This window comes from Gallinula chloropus, assembly GCF_964237585.1.
Source record: "Gallinula chloropus genome assembly, chromosome: Z".
Classification (NCBI taxonomy): domain Eukaryota; kingdom Metazoa; phylum Chordata; class Aves; order Gruiformes; family Rallidae; genus Gallinula; species Gallinula chloropus.
In genome coordinates this window covers 60,524,825-60,547,908 of record NC_140089.1, presented here as the reverse complement: position 1 = coordinate 60,547,908, position 23,084 = coordinate 60,524,825, and the positions used below count along the sequence as shown (strand labels likewise).

Genomic DNA, 23,084 nt, shown 5'->3' with positions numbered 1-23,084 from the left:
AGCTGTCTTAGATGACCAGGTTCTAAGTTTTACAGAATCATTTCCAGATAGGAGAGGAATTCTGTACTCTCCTTCCAAGGGATTGTCCCTCTCTTTTTTTTTTTTTTTTCTACTTTGTTGCTAGGTTTTTAAAACAAGGACAGTGAGAGGAGAAGATGTGTGAGAGGTTGTTAACAATGCCTGTGCTTACAGAGCATACTTCAAAACATGTCTCTTTTTTGGAAGAAGCTGAGTGAGCCTTGTGCAAGAGGTGGAGGAGTGAGAATGCATCACAACAGAGTATTTCATCTCCAAGAGCCAAGTGCCTTATTCCCATTGATGTCTGTCAGACAGGTGCTTTTTGTTTGTTTGCTTGAAATGGGGCTTTGCAGTATTGGATCAGTGCCCAGAACTGCATGGTACCTTCCACTGATTTTTAATCAGACGTCTCCTGTGCTTAGATTTGTGAAATACCCTGCACAGGACCTTGGTTTGAGAGAGCAAGAAAGCGCATGCTTGGGTCAGGACCAGGAGCCTCACTCTGGATCCTGTTCCCACTAAGTAAAAGTTGAGCATTTGCTTACCTATATGGGAGTAGCTTCCAGGTTTGGGGCACTGTTAGAAAAGTTTAGCATTTGAACAGAGGCGTGCAAAGGAAAAACATCGTTCTCTTTGCAGACACCTTTGTCTTCAAATTAGTTGTCATAAAGTTTGCATGGAATAAAAACTCCTATTTGTCAATATAGAATCATGGGTTGGAAGGGACCTTTGGAAGTCATCTAGTCCAAACCCCTTCAGTAATCTGCAGGACATCTTCACTAGATCATGTTGCTCAGAGCCACATCAAGCCTGACCTTGTGTATCTCCAGGGATGGGGCATCCACAACGTCTTTGGGCAACCTGTTGCAGTGATCTACTGCCCTCCTATTGAAGATTTTTTCCTAATACCCAACCTAAATCTTCCCTTTTCTAGGTTAAAACTGTTATCCCCTGTCCTACTGCTGCATGCCTTTGTGAGCAGTTCTTCCCCAGCTTTCTTGCAGGCACCTTTCAGGTATTGGAAGACTGCTATTATGTGAAATGTTGAGCTGGTTATTCTGTGGGTCTGTGCTCGTGATGAAAGAGATGTTAGGCATTCAAAATGTTGCTGTAGCTGCTGAATGGATTTGAATTTGTATTAGAATTCTTATTTTCATGTCTGAGTGTCAGGATAGTTGGAAACATAAGAAATGAAGCACTGGAGCAGTGCTGTAATTCCAGCTTGAACGTAAAGCAAGAACCTGAAACTCCTCCCAAACACAAATGAGAACAACTGGTATAACTTGTTCATTTTGATCCAAAAAAGGTTAACAATTTTGTTTAAATTAGCAAACAGCATCTTTCCAAAGGAGCAGAACATTTCTGGTAATAGAGTTTCTTTATTAGTGGAACAGATTCCAACACTTTCTGAAGAGTCAGTCCTGTTTAGAAGTTAAATAACTGGTATCCCCAGTTTTACAGATGTGTAAATCACTTCAGCACAGATTTTCCAGGGTCTACATTTAAAATCTCATTCTTCTTTCTGGCAGTGTGGGTACTGTATTGAAAACAGTTGTGAGCCATTGGAGAAGCCCACCTGAACTATGGAGCAGCTCTGTAAAAAGTTTCTTCCAGTAGTAGTTTTGCAGTCAAGGGCATGTTGGAAACAGTCTCCTTGCCTAAGACAAAAAAGTTTCATTTCACCCAAAGCATTGGTGGAATGCAAGGAATGCTGTGCACCAGAAACATGGGGGGGTAAGGGCAGGGGGTGCGGGGGAGGGTTGGACGTTTCTGTCAGACTGGGTTACCACTGTTGAAGTAATGTCCCTTTTTTGAGGTTTCCTACCTGTGGTATTTTTGCATGAACTTGCGCCCTTGAAATGCCATGCAAGATAAGAGCAACACTCCAGAGCGATCAGGGAGTCCTGGTATGCACAAAGGTTTTGAGACCACGTCCTTGAACTTGGAAGTGCTTTTCATGGACATTGTTTGCACAGATGGCACTGTAACAAAGTGGGCTGTTTTGGTATGGCTAAGAAATTACCCCAAAGATCAGAAAAGAAGCCTTGCATCTCAGCTTGCTTTTGCAGCCAGCTGAGAAGGTGCAGTGATAGAGCTGTCTTAATAAAGTACTTAGGAAGTGGGGCATAGTAGCAGAAAATAGCCCAAATTCTCCTCCATCAGTCTGCATAAGCTAAAGAGTAGCTATTTCTGTAGCCCCAGGGGGTCTGGGTGTTGTGAAGTGTGAGATGCAGCACTTCTATGTGTCTTTTCAGTAAAGCCTCAGCTGCTGAAATGCATCTTGAATGTGGAGGGGTTTGAGCAGCAGAGTGTGTGGGGAGGATAACACTGTGCACCTAGAACTGATGGATTTAAACAATATTTAGCTTGTGTGGTTTTTGTGTGTCTATCTTTCCATCTGTTGCATAAGAAGCGACCTCTGTTCGAGATCATGCTACCCTTAGTGACGAAAGAGCAACAAGCGTTTGCTGAAAACTCAAGATGTCATTTTCCACTAGCTATCCATCTTTTAGAAGTAAATTTTAAAATAAGACCAAAAAAAGGGAGGGATAGTCTTCTGAATATGCAGATTTTGAAGTTAAAGTGGATTACTTGATCTTTACACAGCTGTTTTTCTTTTTTTTTTTCTTTTGGGGGGGGGGGGTGTCCATTCCTATCGCTGCTGCTTCTGGCCCCAGATGGCTGTTGTGTGCAGCTGCCCTCAGGCACTCACTGCAAGGGTGGCAAGCAGGTTCTGTACTGTGCTTCTGCAAGCCTTGATTTGTATTGCTGGCTGTGCATGTGCATTGTGACCTTTCACAGACCTTTTTAGGCCCTTTGAACACGCAACTTTTATTTTCAACAAGAAGTTGAATTTTGGGCTTAGCTGACTAGACAGTTGTTGGATTTAGGGATTATTTTGTAAATTAGGTTGGATCAGTGAAGATTTGACTAATAGTAAAATAACTTTATAATCTCTGAAGGGAATTCCTGAAAGAGTTTTAACATAAGCATTTGCTTATACCCCATTCTGCTTCTGTTTATTCCTGATTAGAAGTATCATTTTAGCAGTTTCTTTTCTCCAGCCTTTATGTTGTGCTCGCTTAAAACCACAGAGAAATAAAATAACGTGTGTGTGGCAAAGCAACTTGTCATTGGGCGACTGCAGAATTAACAGGTTTGATTCATGACTTTTTGCTGATTCATGCCAGGGCAGCCGATGAGCTCTCACTGTTCCTTCTGGAGCAACTTGCTGATCCTGCCACAGGACTGGCTAAACAAGCTATATTTTGATGGGTTTCCCCCCAAATCTGTTTCTGTAGAAATGCAGGTGTTGCTGGTTTGAAGACTTGGCATTCTGTAGAAGAAAAGCTAGAGTGGGACAGCCTGAACCCTCAGGAGATGCCAGTGGAACCCCATCTTTCCCCACGCCAGCAAAACCACATCCACTCAGAGTGGGGTCAGCTCAGACATTTGCTAAGCAGTGGAAGAAAGGGTTTATTTTTTCATGGGATGTATTTATAAATGCTTCAGTGTGGATCAAAGGGTGCAAGGTTTTAAAAAATCAATTTCTGGTAAGTGTTGCAAGGATTGGTTGGTAAAACAAGGGTTTAAGTAAAGTCCTACTATTCTGAGGAAAATCAAATTAGCAATACGGTGGGTCACAGCAGTTGCAGATCCAAACCAATAAATTTAAACCTACCTTCTCCTATGAAGAAAACCTCCTGGTGTCCCGTCTCTCTCAGTCTGAAAACGACTGGCTTTGACACATGTCCTTCACTCTTTCTGGCTCTTGCTGTGGGTGCATCAGAGCCCCTCACCTGCCCCTGCACCGCTGTGCAGGGTGCTGGGGCAGGTGATGCCACCTGGACAGCATGCTGGAGAGTGGATGTGACGATGCTGGGTCCTGCGGTGGGCTTCATCAACACCTCCCCGCAAGCACTTACTGGGGTTCTGTCCTGGGATAAGCAACGGCTCTGTTTTTTCCCCGGACACCTTCCCTCTTTTCCTTTATGTTCTATAATGCAGGGAGGTTTCTGCATAATCTCTTTTGCAGTTAAGGGCATTTTAGACCCATAGGTCAGAGAAGCTGAACCCTTTCTGCCTGTTTGAGCAGCTCTTTGTGTAGGAGGGAGCGTGTTACTACAGCTGGTGAGGCTGTGGGTTTTTTCATCACTCTGGAAGGATGTTGGATACTTGACTAGAAAAATCCACACCATCAGTTGAGTTGCTTCCTTTTAAAACTTGGTGCAGCTTTGGCGCTGATTTCATTACCTCTGGATACAGAACTTTTCCCTCTGCAAGCAGAAATTTATAGAAATCATTAATATGAAAACAAACTTTACCATGAAATGATAAAACAGCATCTTGTCAGAAGAGTGTTCGTAACAGTGTGCTTACCCAGGCATGACTTGTAATTCTAACAAAGCTTCTTTGCTCTGCTTTAATGGGCAGTTGCATCCTCGTAGCTTGGCTGGTTATGAGAAGAGAGAACTAACTCCATACTCAGCTGTAATCTCTTCTGTACATGAGGGTCTGCATAGAGCATCTTGCGGTTCACACCAGATTTGCAGCTCAGATGAGTCTCCGGCTGAGCTAATTCTTCTGCAGCCTCTTTTGCTTATAAAGCAGCATTTTGCGGATTGTGAGAAACTCTAGCAACACAACTGTTTGCTACTGATGGTAAAGAAAAGAAAACAGAAATGAAACAGAGCTACTTGAGGCTCTGTAGTGTAGAGCAGTGTAGACTGGCTTCGCCTTGAGCAGGGATGCGATGAGCCGAATTGTGAGTCCTTGCAAGAGGTTTTTGCGGTCCATGGCGCTGCTCCCACACCAGAATGATCTCAGGGAAAACAAAGGGTAACATCTCTCCCCACTGCAGTGCTTGCACACTGTGCATCCTCTGTGCATTGCACCCTGTCACAAGGGTGAACTTCTGAGAGAACGGAAGTAGCTTTCCTGCAAGCAGTGGGCAAAGGAGCTGTGGTGGGACAGTCCTACTCTGTGTGTAGCTGCACAGGATACAGGGAAATCTGTTAGTGAGCAGACAGCCCATCATTCGTTCTGCCTGTTTTATAAAAATGCATATTTATATTGCATGTGTAAATAATACCAGGGTATGTTGCTTGCATATGATGTATGTAACCCTGCTGGGCAGGGTGGGGGATGGATACCAAAGGTACTTAATGGGCTTTCTTAATTTAGCAGCCATTAGCATGCCTGCCCATCAAATGTTTTTAATTCTATGCTTCAGTGTAACCGATAAGTTTATTTCCAGTGCTCCACACAGGCATAGCTTAGGCCAAGTACAAGTTGAATAACCTTCAGGAAAGCTGTGCTGTCCTTCTGTCGGCCGCTGTCTTTGAAAATTGCCTGCAGAGTTAGTGAGCAGGAACAGTTAAGATTTACAAACAATGATGAAGCTTGTCATGCATCTTTCACCATTCATCATCTGGGTGCCGTGGCTGGGCGGTGAAGTGTTCTTCATAAAAACCAGCTCAGTGTGAAATACACCTCGCAGCAATGTTTACTGCTCTGAAACTCGTCAGCAGCCCTTTATAGTAAATCCAGATTGCGATGTGACATTACAGTATATCATTGCAGAGCGCGCTGGGGTTTACACTAGGAATGAGTGCAGTTCACACCAGATGAGATGTCGAAATTGAGTTATGTAGGAATTTGGCTGTTATATGGGGATAGCTTTTGTTTTCTGAGGACTGAAAGTTAGCTTTATATATAATATATATAATCTACACATACCTGTACTTGTGTGTGGGTGCCTATATCGATATAGAGATATATGTACTTGTATATATAGATACACACATGGTATGCACACATTCTGTATACAAACACTGTGGATGTTCAAATACAGATTTCTCTGATAGGACCCTGTCTTATTTTTATGCTGTTTCTTAGAAGTATTTCAGTATTTCATTGAAGTGCTGAGTTTTGCCACTAGCTTTTCAGCAAAGTAGCTTTCTATTTTCAAAAAAAAACCCAAACCACAAACTGTTGAAAATACAGTTCTTTGAATATCATAGTTTTATGATTTTTGGATAGAAATACAGAGTGGGAATGGGAAGGGGATTTTTGGTTTACGCTAGTTGTCTTTTTCGCAGGGTTTGTGTAGCAGGTGCTTACATTGAATTTCTCAGTAGCAAAGCCAGGGGACATGTGAGGTGAGTGTGTTACATACAACTGATGAGTTGCTTTTGGGAGAAGGTGGCTGCCTGCAGGTGCACCCTGCGAGCACCTGAGCCAGCACAGCAGGGCACTGCAGAGGTTGCTTCTGACACATAGAGATGATGCAGCTGGCTTGTAACCGCTGAAACGGAGCTGAGGTCCATTGCTGTGTTTTGGTTTGGGTGGGTTTTTTGTTGGGGTTGGGGATTTGGAGGCGGAGGGTGGGGAAGTTTGTATGTGTAAATGTCTCACAGAGCTTGGGAGAGGAACATGAGAGCAAAAGATCTGGGGGAGATTTAGCCAGAAACCTTAAAATACAGAAACTACAAAAGTTACTGATAGACCTGGCTGCATGCTGGAATGGCAGATATTCTCCCTGCTTGTTTTAGTCCTTTCTATCCAGTATGGACCTGAGAATAAACTAAAATCATAGGTGTCTTTGTCCAGTTACCCAAGTATGCAGTCAGTGCAAACTATAAGCCAGATGTTTTGCGTGTGAGTAAACTGAGGCTGAGTCTTTGGGTATGACTCTGCTGTCTGTGGGATCTGGTAGTCTGAGAAATGTCCCTGGAGCTAAAGATCAATAGCCACATGAAGTGGAAAGCATGCTGTGTTGGGTGGCCGACAGGCAAGGACAGTAGCTTGCTTCAGTGATAGCTAGGTACTTGGTGATTCGAAAGAAAAGAAAGAAAATAATGGAGATAGACAAGCAACATTTTTAATATGTGATGTTGTTACTTGAGTGCTACACTGCAAAATCTGGAAATTGAGTTATATTTCACTGTCTTGGGTGCTGTGACTGCTTTGTCCTCTGTGAAACAGAGCTGGCATGTTCTGGACTACCCAACGAAGTCTCTTGCATTTATTATTGCCTGTTTTTTAACTAGATGGAATGTTTGAAATACTGTTGTATTTAATTTTAGATTTTCAAAATACTGTTGTATTTAATTTTATATTTCTGAGACCCATGCTCAGGTATTGAATACAGTTCAGAAGTGGAAAAAGGAGTGGGACTGCAGTTGGTACTACTGGAGAGGAGACATAACTATACTTCATTTGTCCTCCTTAACTGTTTTCAGCTCATGTAATTGTTTTTTGCTTTGAGTACTAATCCTGTGGTGAAACCATACTTTCCTAGCTCAGTATAGTTTCCACAAATGTTACTGATTTTATTTAGTTGACATCCTGTGTTTTAAAAACAAACATCAAAACTGCAAAGTTTACTTTGCAGTCTGCTGCAGGCAGAATAAACGTAAAGCTTCAGATCTACTAGTCACGTAAATAAGGAGTCTTCCGGGCATACCTGTAGCATTTTAAACTTGTTCATATTTGTAATTAGCTTAATGATACAGTATTAATCTCACTTGCTTCTTTACCAGAAGCTCTAAAGGATCCAGTGTGAAGTTTCTTAAGAGGTGATTGGGGCATAAAAGGGTAGAAGTGTTAAAACGTTATTTACAAATTATTATTTATTTACTTTCTCCTTTTATTTTGAGAGGAGAAAGTGTGGACTTTTTTTTATGTTACTCTTGTAGCTTGAATTAGAGGGGTGGAGAGTAAAGCTGTCACTTAAAATGTAGTGTTTTCAGGTGCCAAAATGTTTCATAGAAAATCAAAGGGATGTATTTCTTCACAACCTTGACTGCTAGATGTACCTGTTAGGTTTCTAGTAACTTTACTGAGCCACAGTCTTCGGATATATATAGTAAGCAGTGACTTGGCACAGGGACGCTGTGATAGCCTGAGGAAACTTGAAAATATATACTCAGAACACTATTGCACAGTTTGTAGTTTAATTTCCCATTCTTGCAGTGTCTGAACCACGCAGAGTGAAAGAGAATTCCAGGAGTTAGGGCAAGCACTGGGAGAAATCCTGCAGAAAGGTGCCACAATAACACTATTTAGTGAAGTGCTGGCGTCCGGTTGTTGCTGCCCAGACAGCTCCAACTTTTGAGTTAAAAGCGTAAAGTGCTGACTGGGGGGTTAGAAAAAACAAAACAAAAAAACCCGCGTACCGTGTGTGCCAGCTTAAGTCACTTAATTTTGTATTGTTTTCTCACACACATACAAAGTGTGTTAGGAACACACTTTCGGGGGGGGGGGGGGAGGGGGGAGCCGCGTTTGGTTTTTGTGACCCTTCAAGGCTTCAGAGCCAGTGTATCTGCAAAAAAAAAAAAATAGTCCAGGAGGAAATCGCTCGGAATAGGGAAAAAAAAACCAAAAACCTCACCATAAATAAGCTAACAGTGTGTTGGCTGATTATAATGACTGTCTTACAGCACCCAGAAGTTGTCAATCATACCTTAATGTTTAGAGAAGTGAAAAGTCAATGTGTAGTTGTTTAATTTGACATGACTCTCAGGTTGAGAAAGTGTAATCGCTGGAGGGGACAGTTAAGTAGCTGTGCTCCCTGTCAGCCTGTCTCGCTCTGACTACCGCACTAAACGCTTTCCTGATGAGCGATAGATTTGGTTAAATACCAGGATAATTGCTAGCTTACAGCATCCAGCACTCTTTTAATGCCGTGTACTACATCTATATTAGCTCTTGCCTGCGGCTGTTTGAGGTTCCTGCAGTGAAGAAGGCATGTACGTTCAATTACATTGTTCTGCTTCGGGTTTTGAAGGGCAATTGTTGCAGAGCTAAATAGGCTATTATAAATTACATTTTTCTTCCAAACCTGTTGAAGTGGACCAGACGTGCAAGTGTTAGAGCTGCTTTCTGCTCGCAAGTGACATTTCATTAGCCTGACGTACCAAGAACGCCGAAAGAGCTATTTAGACAAAGCGTTTTTTTCACTTGAAAAAAAGGAAGAATGACAGACGTCCTGCTGCACGGGTGCAAAGGCAGTGGAGTTGCTGTGCTATAGAAGTATTTGCTTCCACACGTAAGACCATATACAAGTGCAGATTCATGCTCATTGTGAATAATCAGCATAGGAGAGGGACTCTGCTCTGCCCTCTGAGTTAGGAGGGTGTCAGCATCCCCATTAAGCTCGTAGTGCTGATGGCGGCGTTGAAGGAGAAAACTCGAAGTGGCCTGGTAGTTTCAGACAGGGTAGTGGCTGTCCCATGCTGATGCCCATGTGCGGTGACACAACCGTGCGACGACATACCTCTGGTGCCATCGCACGTCTCTAACACTTCTCTGGGGTGTACCCCAGTTCGGCTACAAAAGGGTCTACCCCAGCTCGGCAGCGACGTGCTGGACAAGATGCGATAAAATCTGAACACATCAGGTGGGCATGTTACGGCTCACTTCAGCAGTGCTTTAAACGGGTAGAGCAGGGAAGGGGGGGTGGAAGGGGGAGGGGATTTACTGTTGAAATACGCTTCTCTTTAAAGCGTAGAAGGTTCTAGAAAGTTTTTTTTAAGTGTCTTCGGAATTGAACACTTTAATTTGTTGGCATTCATTTTAATATGGGACCTGGCGACAGTGGGAAGCTGAACTAACCCTATAGGACTCTCTGTGGTTCTTTTCGAAATAAACCAATCAGTTGTTATTTTCTTTGCATTCGCTTCCTGCTTTTTTGTAATTTTACAATGCCAACTCTATGACTGATACTTAATTTCACAATATGAGTGAAGTTCCAGGAGTAGAAGGTTTGCACAAGATCTGAGTCACACCCCCGTATGCTGTGGGTAGCATGTTTATTTACCCCAAGCATGGCACTAATCATGTCTTAGACAGCTGAAAGTAAAATAATGTTTTCAGTCCAGTTTGTCACTAGTTTTGTTTCCTTTCTGGACATGAAAGGAAAAGAAAAATCAATGAGCTCTCTCTCCTGTTCATTTATAAATCATTTTCCCTTTCAAGTTCTGTCTCAGAGCATTTTGCAGACACTGCAAGGAGTGTTTTATTTTCCCACCCTGAGATAACTGTTGACACCAGATTTTTTTAGATTATTTTTGAATTGGCTTTTGGCAATATGAAACACATTTTGATAATTTTCCGTCTGAGTCAGATTTGAGCTAGTCATGTAACCTTAATTAACAGTTTAAAACATCCTAAATGCTCTACATCGAAACTTTGCTCATCTCGGGTGTCGCAGTTCCCTCTCAGATAAATACAAAGTTCTAGTTCATAAAGCTGTCTCTGCCAGCTGTGTCAAACACATCTTGCCTCTGCTCCTCCTTGAGTCACAAGTGTTTCCAGTTACTTTAATTTAGTGGACTGAGTCTCTATTTTTTCCAAGCCATAAATGCCACATGGGTTTGTGCAAACAGAATCTGTATCAGACCGAAACAACACCAGCTTCATGAGAAAGGTCTACTCTATTCCTGTTTTGTGGATACTTTTGCAGGGACTAATGCAGATGAAGCTGCAGCTGCCTAAACTGCAGTTAGAAAGGAGTGAGGAGAGAGGAGCCCCTCATCATGTGGTGACCTCTGCGCCTCTGACTCAACTGTCCAGCATGGATCACTTGATCTGCTTTTCTTGCTGCACCTACTGTGCCTGCCAGGCCCAAAGAACCCATCTTAATTTTTTTTCCACAAGACATGACAATAATTCTAATTTTCTATTTATTTATTTTAGAACTTCTCTGCCACTTAAACATGGCTTAAGGTTCACTTTCCTGACTCTCGACCATGGCAAGCAAGGGCAAGATAAGCACATGTTGAAAATTGGTCAGATACACTCGAGTCCGTTACAGTAACCTTAGTAAGGAATGATGGCACAAGAACCGTGGCACAAGTGACCTGGTTCCCTGGTAGGAAAGTAAAAAGACCAAGTCTTTTGGGCCCTGCTGACCTACAGCTTGTAGACAGTTAACTATGATCTCAGAGGAGTCTGGACCTTCCTAGCAAGGCAGCTGATGTCAGGATCCTGAAGAGGTGGCTTGCCTGTCCTACCAGGTCTGCATTGCCATGGCTGTGGGATGTCAGCAGGACTTCCTGGACCTGGGAAGGTGCCGCTGGCAGCACCAGCAGCAAGCATCATGGGTGCAGACCGTGCCCTTCTCCAGTTGGTAGTACATGGTCAGCCAGAGGCTGACTCCTCATCTTGGAGCAGCACCAGCCTCCCTGCCACACCAGTGTTTCACAGTCTGCATTTAATGCTGCTTTTGTGTTTGTGGAAATAAATATAACACAGCGGGTCTGTCTTACGCCTAATGTTGTGTGACACTTCATTTAACTTATTTGACTACCTCAAAAATGTTCTGTGTTTGGTTTTTGTCCTTATTTTCTCAAGTATTGTGACTTATTGCAATGGGATTCCTAAACTTTAGAGGGCATAAATCTCACTTTAAAATAAGTAGCAACATTTTTACTCTGTTCAGGCATATACCCATCTTGTGCAGCATATTTCATCAATACCCAGCAAACCATTTTACTGCAAATCTGCTTGACTTACTTTCAAGTTAAAGTTAATATTAGAAATGCTAATGCCATGGTAATACTAAGTCACTTTAAAGCCTTCTGGTCTTTTTAAACTCCAGATTCACTTAAATCGTTAGCTGTAAAGGATAAAGCATCTTTCTTCTCTCTTGTTCAATTTTGAGCACAGTCATTGGTGAGTACAGCCTTCGTCAGTGATGAACCTGCTGCTTTTGCTGGTGCAATGTGAGTTGCTGGTCCTTGTTTTCTCCCTTCCCAGCAGAGAAGCTTGTATCGTAAGAGCATTAAAATAAAAAATTAAATCTATCCTTTGCAAGTGCAAAATTGTTGTATCTATCACAATAGATAATTTTCATTAGAAAAATTTCTCTCCTTGTCTAGCAGCCTTTTGAATTCTGGAAGCTTGCAAATCATGCCCGAGAAGTCAAGCTTTATGATAAGGCACTTTTGCAATGAGCCAGTATTTTCTAAAATTAAGACTGTCGTTAAAACCTGAAAGAGACGAGCCCATCGTTATTATCTGCTTGGTTACTCTTTGAACATTATGATTGATGGCAATGAGCATGGATTTAATCCTTGTTTTATAGATTGAAAGTGACATTGGCAACAATAAAAATGTAAAGACCAGTGACCAGAATTAACATTTACATTTATACGGCTGGTCCCGGGGTTGTGCAAACTGTGATACCCTCCTTTTCTTCCTGGTACACTGGTGAAGATTAATGGCCTTTCTGACCCAAGAATGGAGAGGCATTCAGCCAAAATAGTGTTATGTTTGGATTTCTGTGCTGAACACCAAAAAAGGTGTATGTGATTTTTAAAGCTCTTAGGATCTTGTTTCCTTCCTGTAGTGTAGCTACACAAGGAAGAAATCTAATGCTCTTTTTTTGTAGCTCCACACATCCTGCTGCTTGATAACATTATCCTGAACCTCGAGTGCACTCTTCCCTTTAAAACTGCCATTTATTTTCAAAAGAAAACTATTCTTGCCACAAATCTTGGAAAACAGCAACACATTTCCTAGGTAGGATGATGGATTCCTATAGAGGTAGCTATTCACAGGGGACTTCTTGTTTGGACAGGTTTTAAATATATGCACCAAGCAAAATAAAACAGCTATACAGTAGTGATGCCCAGAAGTAGATGTGGATTCAGGAGTCACTAGCTGTCTCATGTGCTGCACTGGGAGATGTAGCATGTGAGACCTTTCCTCAAAGTAGCTCCCACATCTGTCTGTGTGTCACTCTGCAGTCTCAGCAGTTCATCCCACAAAGAGGAACCCAGTGGCTTTTTGTCCCTTCATCATCACATGCTGCCACGCAGCCACTGTGCTAAGCATATGTGAATGTTGCTGCTAGTTGGTGGTAGCTGGGGGTGTCCATTCCAGTCACCTTTGTGGGTTAGGTCTTGTGGGGGAAGTATGGAAGAACCTGTGTCGTTAGCGTAGGAGAAGATGCAGGCCACGGAGGAACAGTAAATCAGTCTCTGTAAAATCAGCTTGAGGTTCCCAAATGATACCCAAGGGGATTGTAGGGCATACAGAGATGACACTGTGATTTCTTCTTCAGACATGGCTGGAAATTGTTCTGATCAAAGCTTCTGCTTCGGAAAAATTCCAACTCACTGATGTTTTATGCTGAAATCACATGTTTCTGCAAACTCACAGCAGCATAAGTGGAAGGCTCAGCTGCATACGAGTTAGCTTCTTTTCTCAGCAGGCTCACATGGATGGGGAGTCCAGTTTTTCAGCCTGGAGAACGGAAGGTACTGGGGAGACCTTTTTGCAGCGCTTCAGTACTTAGGAGTTTATAAAAAAGATGGTGACAGACCTTTTAGTGGTGTCTAGTTGTGATAGTCCAAGGGGTTTTAAACTAAAAGAGGGTAGGTTCAGACTGAATAGAAGGAAGAACTTTTTTTTTTTGCAACTAGGGTGGTGAGGAACTGGAACAGGTTGCCCATAGAGGCTGTAGATGCCCCATCCCTGGAAACATTCAATGTTGGGTTGAGCAGCCTGGTCCCGTTGAAGACATCCGTGCACAGGTGTTGGACTAGATGACCTTTGTGGGTGCCTTCCCACCCAAACCATCCTATGATTGTGTGACTCCTGTCCCTAGATTTGGAGGTTATAGGCAGTCTGTTGGTTTTGCTTTGCCACCAGAGGTTGACACCTGTTCACATCGTAGTGGCCTTTTCTGACCTGGATCTCTGGAATCATTTGTTTTCTTTGTCCTGGGAAAGAAAAGACTTCTTCAAAAAATGCAGTTCGTTTAATAGACCTGTCTTCAAAGGTAGCCGTATAGGAAGAGCATGGAGGGCCACCAAGATCCCTGCCTTGTTCCTGTGTCCAACAGTGGAAGAGCCTAGGGAGTACCAGGCCTCTTGCCCTGCAGTAAGCCATTTTGTGCAAAACCAGTCCTGGCAGGATGAATTCCCACAACAGACATGTGGGCATGCACATCGCAGCTGGCAAGATAATTAGATGTTTCTTGTGAAAAATACCTATACATGTGTTTTAATTGTGGTGTTAGAACATTTTTTTATTACTATATGAACAAGAAAAACATTGAGTTCTTTTTTTCCCCCCTCAGAGCTTCCTCTTTCTCCAGTCGTGTGAGTACAACACACCAGGGACATCGCTTTTTTTATCGCGCAGCAGTCCCCAGTGTGTGGAATAGAGAAGTAGTATCCGACCTGCAGTAATAAAGAGATAAAAGGTCCCAGCTTTTCCACAGCCTTCTTACATGATGAAGCAGATCACCTAATTCCTCTGAGATTCCTTGCTGCTCCTCAGCTGGTGGCAGGTCTCCAAATGCCCACATCCCTCACAGCCACTGTTTTTATATGACTTCTCTGGAAATAAGTGCCTACTCATATTTTTGCAAGACTGCTCTCAAATCTTGAAATGGTTTGGGCTTCTCCTTCCCCCACCCCCCTTTTTGAAAGAGAAACTCCTTCAAAAGCATTGTCTGATGGCTTCCAGTTTTGAGTACGGCCTTGGAAACCATTGGGCTTTGCCCTATCATGGTAGACTATAAATGTCTGGAGGAAGTAGGGGTCTCCTAAAGCAGGTGTGCTGGTAGTCATAACACGGAGTCACGGCCTGAAGGAGAGGTGCGCGGACTGTTTACACTTAGAGATGGCCTAGAAAACCCTTTACAGAAATTTATATTTACCTTGTTACCCAGCAGTGGGAAACCTCTGCTTTACATTGAGAGGTCCCATTCCTGGAGAACATTTATCTTCGTATCTTCCAAAACAGAAAACGCCTGTGTGAAACCATTAAACCAGAGGTTCACCATGCCTTTTCTAGCCTGCAGCAGTGGCTTAGTGGCATTGTTGGCCTCAGAATGTCACGCTGGTGATAGCAGAAAGTGTTGGTCTGTCATTGCTGGTCTGCTCCGGGAAGCATGTAGGGTGACTGCTTTGTAGTGCATTTCTATAGTTTCCAGGTAGGCTTTGGAGTCTTAGGAAAAAAATCTGTGCTTCCCAAATGTCATCTCTACATCCTCCCTGTCTAAATGGTGGTGGATAAGAAATGGAAAACCTTGTTTCGTTGTGTCACATATTGTTGTAAGAGAATTTAAAGCCAGAGGTGAGGGAGTTCAACAAAAGGATATTTTCTTCAGCTTCTGGTTTCTAATTACATTGGCTCTAGCCCCACTTTCTTAGTTGCTAAAAGTGCAAGCATGAACTGGAAAAGAATGAGATAATCCGTGGTAAAGCATGCTGAATAAAAAATCACCATTCAGATCTTTACCTTTTATCCCAAGTTCCTAATGCCAAGAATTAATGCTATTTGATAATACACAATGAATATACCCCACTGTGGGCATCCAAGATAATCCTAATTGCTTTAAATGTTAGTGAGAAGGGTAGGTGTTTGAGAAGGGAGAAAGGTCTCTACTGTGAAATAGTATACCTCTGTTAAGAGGCACAGACAGGACATGTTTACAGTTCCGTGTCCTTAGGCTGGTATTTTATTTTTGGATCAAAAAGCAGCTCTGCTTGTTGCTCTTGAAGCTTCCTGTCAGCCTGAAAATATCCACAGACATACTTTCCTAGAGCTGGACTGGTTGCCCTTGTGTCAATAACATGCAAGGCCGAAAAAGAGCACCACTCCCATTTTCTCGTAAATTGGCCTGCATTAGTCAGGACAGCCCATAACGTAGTGATCAAAAGTCGCAGGCGTGTCAGGTGGTGTGTGTAACACAGAGTTTGGTTTTACAAGGGATCTGTAGCAGGGTTTCCATTAGCCCCCTGCTGTTACTCAGTATCAGCCTCCCTCTTAGGGTAATGCCTTGTCTTGCTCGCTGTTGTGTGTAACACTGCTTCTAAGAAGCCTGTGCCAGTACTGTGTTGTGGTGACCAGCTGCACTAAGCAGAAACCCTTGGCTTTGGGTGGGCTTCCAGAATTTTTCCCTATGGGACCCAGCACCTGGTCCAGATCTGTGATGAGGCCTCAGGGATGGGAGGAGAAGGACAGTCAATACAGTCCATTTGTAGCATATTTTTGCATTTGCAGATGTTGGCAGGAATTCTGATTCAGTAAGGAACCGTTTAATCCCAACATTTATCCTCAGCAAGAGATGTGAGGAAAGAGACAAGAAAGGTTTGGATTTTTTAGGTTAATTCGTCCAGAGTAAAAGCAAAAGAACTGAAAGATACTGGGGATTTACCAAGTGTACTCATCCTTCAGAAACATGAGTGACTGCAGCTTAAGCAAAGAAAGAATCTTTGTGCTCAAAGCAAGTCTTCAAGACACAGATGACAAAAGTTTGTCTTTTCATTTTCTTAACATTTTGCAGTTTCTCTGTGGCCTTCTAGCAGGCCTCTAGCTGCTGGTGCCTTATGTTAGGTCTACACAGAGCCGAATACCAGACTAATCCCCTTGCATGGCTGGTTTATGAAGAACAGCTTCCTACTAACACTGGCTTCTTCACCCTAGTGTGAGCCAGGAGTCCTCCATCTTTTCAAAACAGTCAGGGAATAAATCATGGGGGTGATTCAGAGGACACAGAATTTGTCCTTTTGTTAATTAACTCTGTGCTTAGAGTTGAACATTGGGAAACATAAAGTTGAGCACTCCAACAGTGAGAGACAGCTAAATGGAGGTTGCATAGGAGGACTTAATTTGGCCTTTCTGCATGTTTTGCATTAAGGTTTCATTTTGCCCACGTTAGGATGATAGCAAGTTCAGGACAGACCCTGGCAGTCTTGTTGCCACTGTAACACTTTCTCCGTAATAGGAAAATTGTGCTTTTTCTATCTCTTTTTGTGTATGACTCCTTCTTAGCAACTGAGATGGTTCCAGTAGTTCTCTTGGACTGTCTGGTTTTGCAGCAGTAACTTTTCTTTTTTCTTTGTGGGTTGGGTTTGGGTTTATGTTTGGATTGGTGTGGGGGCAGGGGTGTGTGTGTGCTTGTTGTGGTGGTTGTTGTTTCTTGGTTTTTTTAATTTGTTTAGGGGTTTTTTGACCTAATGCTTTTGTCAGGTAGTTGCCACGTGTGTTATGGTAGTTGCTGTAGCTTGACAGCCTGTTTGCTGGCTGTGTGTGTTAGAGCTAGTCCTCAAGGGTTGATCTGAGCAGCAAAGTGACTTGAGTAGAAACCCGGCATTGTTTTCAAACTGGATTTAACCTATGGTATTTCCAGGCCACCATGCCGGCCTTTCTTCAGGGCATTGCTGGTCACCCCACAAAATCTGAGAGCAGCACCAAGAAGACCAGTGTCATTCCTTGAGATGGAAACCTGGGGAGAGTGCCAGTGCCATTCTCCTTTGTTGCGTCCTTCAGGCAGGTACTATGGCTTGCTTCTTGATTTGACAGCCACCAGTTTCCCAGGACTGTTTGTTTTTCAAGACACTTCATGTAGGAACTGTGGAGCCTAGAGTGGAAGTTACTGCTTGCTTAGGCAGCATCCATTTCCAGTGGTATTCGCAAAAGGAACCTGCTTTAGCTTCAGTGGAGAAGGTACCATGAAGGACGGGTTCCTGTCCACCCTCACTGAAAGCGAGGGCACACTTCAGTGATGCTTCTGTGCCCTCAAGCTGCCAGCGGCAGTCTGGTTCCGCTCCCCTTCGTCGTGCACATGTGGCTGTATGTGTGCACACTGGGAGGCAGCAGGAGGTGGTCCTTAGCAGCATGTGGGACTGGCACACTTACATGTTTTCCTTTTCTCTGAAAAGGAAGGTGAAAGAGTTTTAAAAAATTGATTGTGCCTCTCAGCTTTAAATCTTTAAAAATTGCTCCTTATTGAGAGTTTAATAGGTTTTTAAATGTAAACTCGGGAAAATATTTACTTTTCAAGCATGAATATCCTTCTGTTTTCTCACATCACTGAAAGTGTGTTATTCTTTTCAGTCCACTGAATTCCAGGGATCACTCATGTTAAAAGTCAATGCGGTTTCCAGTGTCAGATGATGTAAGGTTTTGTGTTTGTGGTTGGAATCCTTTCTCGCTTCTTTTCCTGTGCGATATTAGCTACAAATTTTTCCCAGATTCATATGGCTCAAAAGTATTCAGGTGTTTTCCGAAGGAGAAAAGGTAATTAGATAAAGGAATGGTCTTTAAAAACTGTCACAGACCCAATTCTGGTACTGTTATTTACACAGATAAGGGCTGTGTAACAGCAGTGGGGGAGGATCAGGCGCAAGCCTCAAACAGATGAAACTCATAGATCTAAATGAAAAAGAACATGGGTTTTGTTTCTTTGAACTTGGAACTTCTACGTTTTATTGCTGTGTGATTAAAACACTTGAACAGAATTGCTCGTTTTCCTTTTGCTGCCTTTTTACAGCTACAAGTCCCAATTCAAGTATCTTGCTTTTATTATCAGCATTGCTGGTCCTTGCTTGAAGAGGAAGTCTGTTTGAGTAAGCGGTGCAGGTTTGATTAGAGGAGTAGCCCTGTCATCTGCTAGATGTAATATCTTGGTAGTGTCAGGTTGTTTTCAGAGTCTGCAGCTATACCTGTGTACCTCTACCCACATTCAGAGACCAGCATATGTAGCCCAAATTGCCTGGCTGTCAAAAATGTCATCAGTTTGGAAGTCATTGAAAACCAACCTGTGTTATTTAGATCAGTGCTTCAGACCCTACAATGATATTCAAGGCCAATCAGTTGGTTACTGGAACTGTTCCCGTGTAATGACACTTTCCATTTGAAGTTTGACCAGGATGTCTGATACTCCAAGGGAAGTATTGGAAGACTGGTATAGCTCCATTGTTTCAGAAGACTCAGAAGCCACCACTTGAGGTGCTGAGAAACAGATGTGGGTGTCTGTTTGCTGAAAGAGTTGTCCTCTCTGTCATTCTCTGGGTTTATAATAAATTAACTTACAATTGCTAGAAAAACAAAGCATTAAAAAAAAACAGTCATAAAATCAGAGTGGCAGTTTTACTGTGGTAGGGTCTTAAAATCCATGCTGTAGCATGTTGGGTGGGTTTTCTGTAGGATTCTTCCCACTTAGAGAAAAAAAAACCCTTCTGTAAGTTTGTCACAGAGATTTATAGATCTCAGTATTTAAAAATGGGCCTTTCCATCACTCCAGACACATGCACACTAAAAATATTAACAAATCCTTTAAAATAAATAAGCCTTTTGCCCATTTGGCTACTCGGCAGTAAACAAAAAATTGCCCCCTTTCAGCCCTAATAGCTTGCTTGGTACTTCTGCCCCAGGGCCTGGGAACACAGATTCCTTACAGCTTATCCTAAATCTCAGCACATTGGGATTTGCTAGATCAGAACAAAATGAGGTTTCAGAGAGCCGAGTCCCTGTGCCAGCCAGTCCTGTTGAAGCCATGCTACTCTTTGTTTACTACATAATGCAAAGTACCTCATGGAGAATGAAATTATTTCTGATACCAGACACGGACAGATCCAACCAAAGCTGGTGGTGTTGGCAGGCAAAAGCTAATCCCCTAGATGACCTTTTAGTCTCTAGCACATGGCAGGAGAGGGACCAATGGCTGCATTTTTTGGAGGTGATTTCCCCTTTGACTTTGGGGTGTAGACCTACAGAGCATCTTTGTTCTATCATTTTGTAGTAGTCAAAGCACGAACCACACCAAGTTACTCACCTGAAATAAGGTGTGTTTCATATCATGGGTGTGTGATGCAGACTAGGCCACCCAATGAATGCTTTGAGCCTGGCTGACCAAGTGAGCCAGCTTCCCTTCCAGAGAAGGAGAAACATTCCTTTCTTCCTCTACTCCTTTTCCCTAACCTATATGTTTGCACCTGGTTCAAGTCCTAGGAGCTTTTAGGCAGTGATGATACCTCAATCACAGACTTACCCTCACCCAGACACTCAGGAGATGTGACTGCTCCTTGGACTCCACCATCAACCTCACTGAAAAGGGAAGGTAGGAAACATGGCATCAGAAATTGCCTGGTATGTTCTCACGGTAGAGGAGAGCTTGGCTCTGGTACCTCGCAAGGTGCATTCCTGATCCTGCAGTGCTTCTGTATTTCAGGGTTGGTGGGCTAGAGAAAGTAATAATCTACAAAGTTGTTCCCAGTTGCATGTTACCCAAGTGCTGTTCTAACCTGCTTTAGGGGCTTCCGCCGGCAGTGTCCTGGTTTTGGCTAGGATATAGTTAATTTTCTTTGTAGCAGTTGGTGTAATGGTGTTTGGGAACTGGGATGAGAGCAGTGCTGATAACACCCTGATGGTTTCAGTTATTGCCAAGCAGTCAGGGACTTTTCAGTTGTTCAGTTGTCCCTGCTAATGGGAAGGCAGGAGGGTGCCCAGGAAGCTGGGAGGAGACACTGCCAGGACAGGTGACCTGAACTGGACAGAGAGGGTATTCTAGGCCAAATCACATCATGCTCAACATAAAGGGGGGCTGGTGAGGGGAGGAGCCCATGGCTTCAGGACACACAGTTTTTGGAGATGGTCCAGGTTTGGGATGGCTCTGACCTGTATGTTCTGAGTTGTACAGTTGAGTGAGAAACTGCTTTGTGTGTCACCATTTTCATATATTTTTGCTGTAATTCCTATAGTCCTATTGCACTAAGTCCTATTATTGTTATTTCTCTCTCTGCTGTCCCAGTATACTGTCCTTACCCAAACCCATGAGGTTTGCCTTGGTTTTTTTCCCTGTGTAGTGCTCAGCTCCAGGCTGGGGGGCAGAACCAGCCTGGAGGCAGAACCATGACAAGCAGTCCAGTGGTTATTCAGGCCCAGAGATGTTGGGGAAACGTGTTTGGCTCTTCTTTGCCTTTGACCACATAGCAGAGGAGTGCATGATGCTCCAGACCCTTTCTGTGTCATTAAAACATTAGCAGCATTCACAGGATGTCAAAAAACTGTTAGAAGTTGCCTGTTGGAAGTTTGTCTCTCCCTCGTATCTAAGCAGTTCTTTGTCTTTTAGCTCGGATGAGACATATTTGTAGGGATCAGTAATCCCATTCATGAGGTTAAGCGAAAAAATGTTTATTTTAGATAGACATCAGTGGAATCTGCTTTGGTGGGGTGATGTTAGAGCCTTACTTGTCCCATTACATGCGTGAAAGGGGTGTGAAGTCAAGGAGCCATGTTGTGCAATGACAAAAATGGGCAGAACTCCCTGAAAGGAACAGATTGCCATTTTATTTAGTCACATGAAAAGTAGATGGCAATGATACGTGAGACTTAACTCCAGAATGACTTTTCTGTCTCTTGGTAACCAGTGTAACATTTAAAATGAAGCTGAATCAGGAAGCTGAGCTGCAGAAACGTATGGTACTACGGAAATAGGATGTTGGTGCATTTCTCATTTTTCCAGTGACAGGGTAGACCCAGATGGCTGCTGTTTGCTTCCCTTAAATCCATTTGGGTTTGCCTAGCGATGAAAGTCAAGACTGACCTTTTGTTTTTCATTGAACTTTGGACATGCTACAAGTCCCCAGAGCCTGCACAGCACCCAGGGCTCACGCATGGGGGAGCTGCTCACTTGAGCCCAGCGGTGCGGTGCAGGGATGGAGTTTCAGCCTCAAATCCAGGTCCCTTGTTCTCGTGTGGTTGTACTAGATTCATCATGGCTTCTAAACAAGCAGCAGTTGTAAACAATATTCTATTTTAAAAGATAACAGCCTGTTAATACTCTCCACTAAACAGTAAAATCTGGAACATAGTAAGTATTGTTGATTAAGGTGTCTGGGGCTTGTGGAGCTCCCGTCGTGATTTAGTTCCCCACGACTGCCTCAACTACCATTGCATTTTGCTAATTACATCATAGATTTTCCTATTGATGAACAGAATCTGAATTAACACGGGAAGCACTAATGTTACCCTTTCACTATTATTGTTGTACAAGGAGCCGTGGCAGATGCTGGCAGTTAGTTACACAAACATTAGTATTAACGATTGGCCATTTGGAATTGGTGACAAACTGCCGCCCGCTGGAATCCTGAGCCTGAAACCAATCAGGAAGTTAATGAGGAGAGAAATTACCACTGCAGCTTCCCCTTAATTATATTCACGGTAGGCAGGAAGGGAGTGTTGGGGGTGGATCTCAACTCATCTAAGGTTAGGAAGGTCAGAGACCCTTTTACTTGGTTTTTGTATCGACTGTAAATTGCAATGTTGCAACCGTTCCTATCCCTATATTAGTTTTAAATTCTTTAATATTTGGCCTTAACCTCGGGCTGCCTGAGCCAAGGCCCTTAGGTCTGAAGGGCGTGTGAGTTTCCAGGGGCTCGGAGGGGTTGCGGCCTCCAGACCTGAAATTGTTTTCCCCCATCGCTACTCCCACTGCGTTCACCTTGGCCAGAGGAGGAGACCAGCACCCCACAATGCAAGGGGGACGCGCAGCCCCTCGCCCCTCTTCCCTGGGAGGGGAGGCCCGCGCGTCCCCCCTCGGAGCAGGGGTGTCTCAGCCACTGTGTTTTTCTGTCTCTCCCCCGACTCTCAGTGTTTTCGCCGCCCAGCAGCCAAGATTCCGGCCTGGGATGCCTGTCCAGCAGCGAGAGCACCAAGGGAGACCTGGAGTGCGAGCCCCCGCCGGAGCCCGGCGCCTTCGCGGTGAGCCCCGTCCTGGAGGGCGGCGAGTAGGCAGGGCGCGGCACGCACGGCGCGACGGGATTCGCTGGGGCGGGTCGGCGCGGCAGCGTTCACGGTTTGCTTGTTCTGCTTGAGGGTTGCGGGGATAAGGGGGGTGGGGGGAAGGGGGGTGTTCGGTTTCTTCTTTATAGGTGCGGGATGCCGGCTCCCCCGCGGCCGCTCTCCGGAAGCCGGTGGTCTGTCTCCGACGCTGGCCTGCGGGGCGGAGGGGTCGCCGTCCGGGCGAAGGCAGAGGCGGAGAAAAGCGTCTCCGAAATGCGGGCCGGGGCCCGAGGGAGCCGGGATAACCGAGTGTCGTGCGCCCGCCTCTCTCCGCGCACGGGCGAGGGGGTGGGGAACCTGATAACCCATCTCTGAGAAACATCATCCCATCGTGTATTTTTAATGGTTCCTTATAGACTAGTGCTGGTGCTCGGCCCCGGGCGTTTTCTACTCGTGTTGCCAAATTAACATATTTTGCATATTACGGTTGAGTGCCTTGCTTTAGATTGCAATCTAAACTGCAAGTAAACAAGCCC

At 43.9% G+C, this 23,084-nt stretch overlaps 1 protein-coding gene across 1 annotated transcript in view; it reads left to right on the top strand.

The window, feature by feature from the left end:
• The window catches only part of DMRT1 (doublesex and mab-3 related transcription factor 1), a gene marked incomplete at both ends in the record, with an annotated part of 56,822 nt that extends 34,265 nt beyond the window's left edge, over positions 1–22,557 (top strand). The window contains one exon of the mRNA XM_084278620.1: positions 22,418–22,557. Coding sequence (XP_084134746.1) covers positions 22,418–22,557 — 140 coding nt within the window. The remainder of the gene's footprint in view (positions 1–22,417) is intronic.
• Positions 22,558–23,084: the final 527 nt, after the last annotated feature.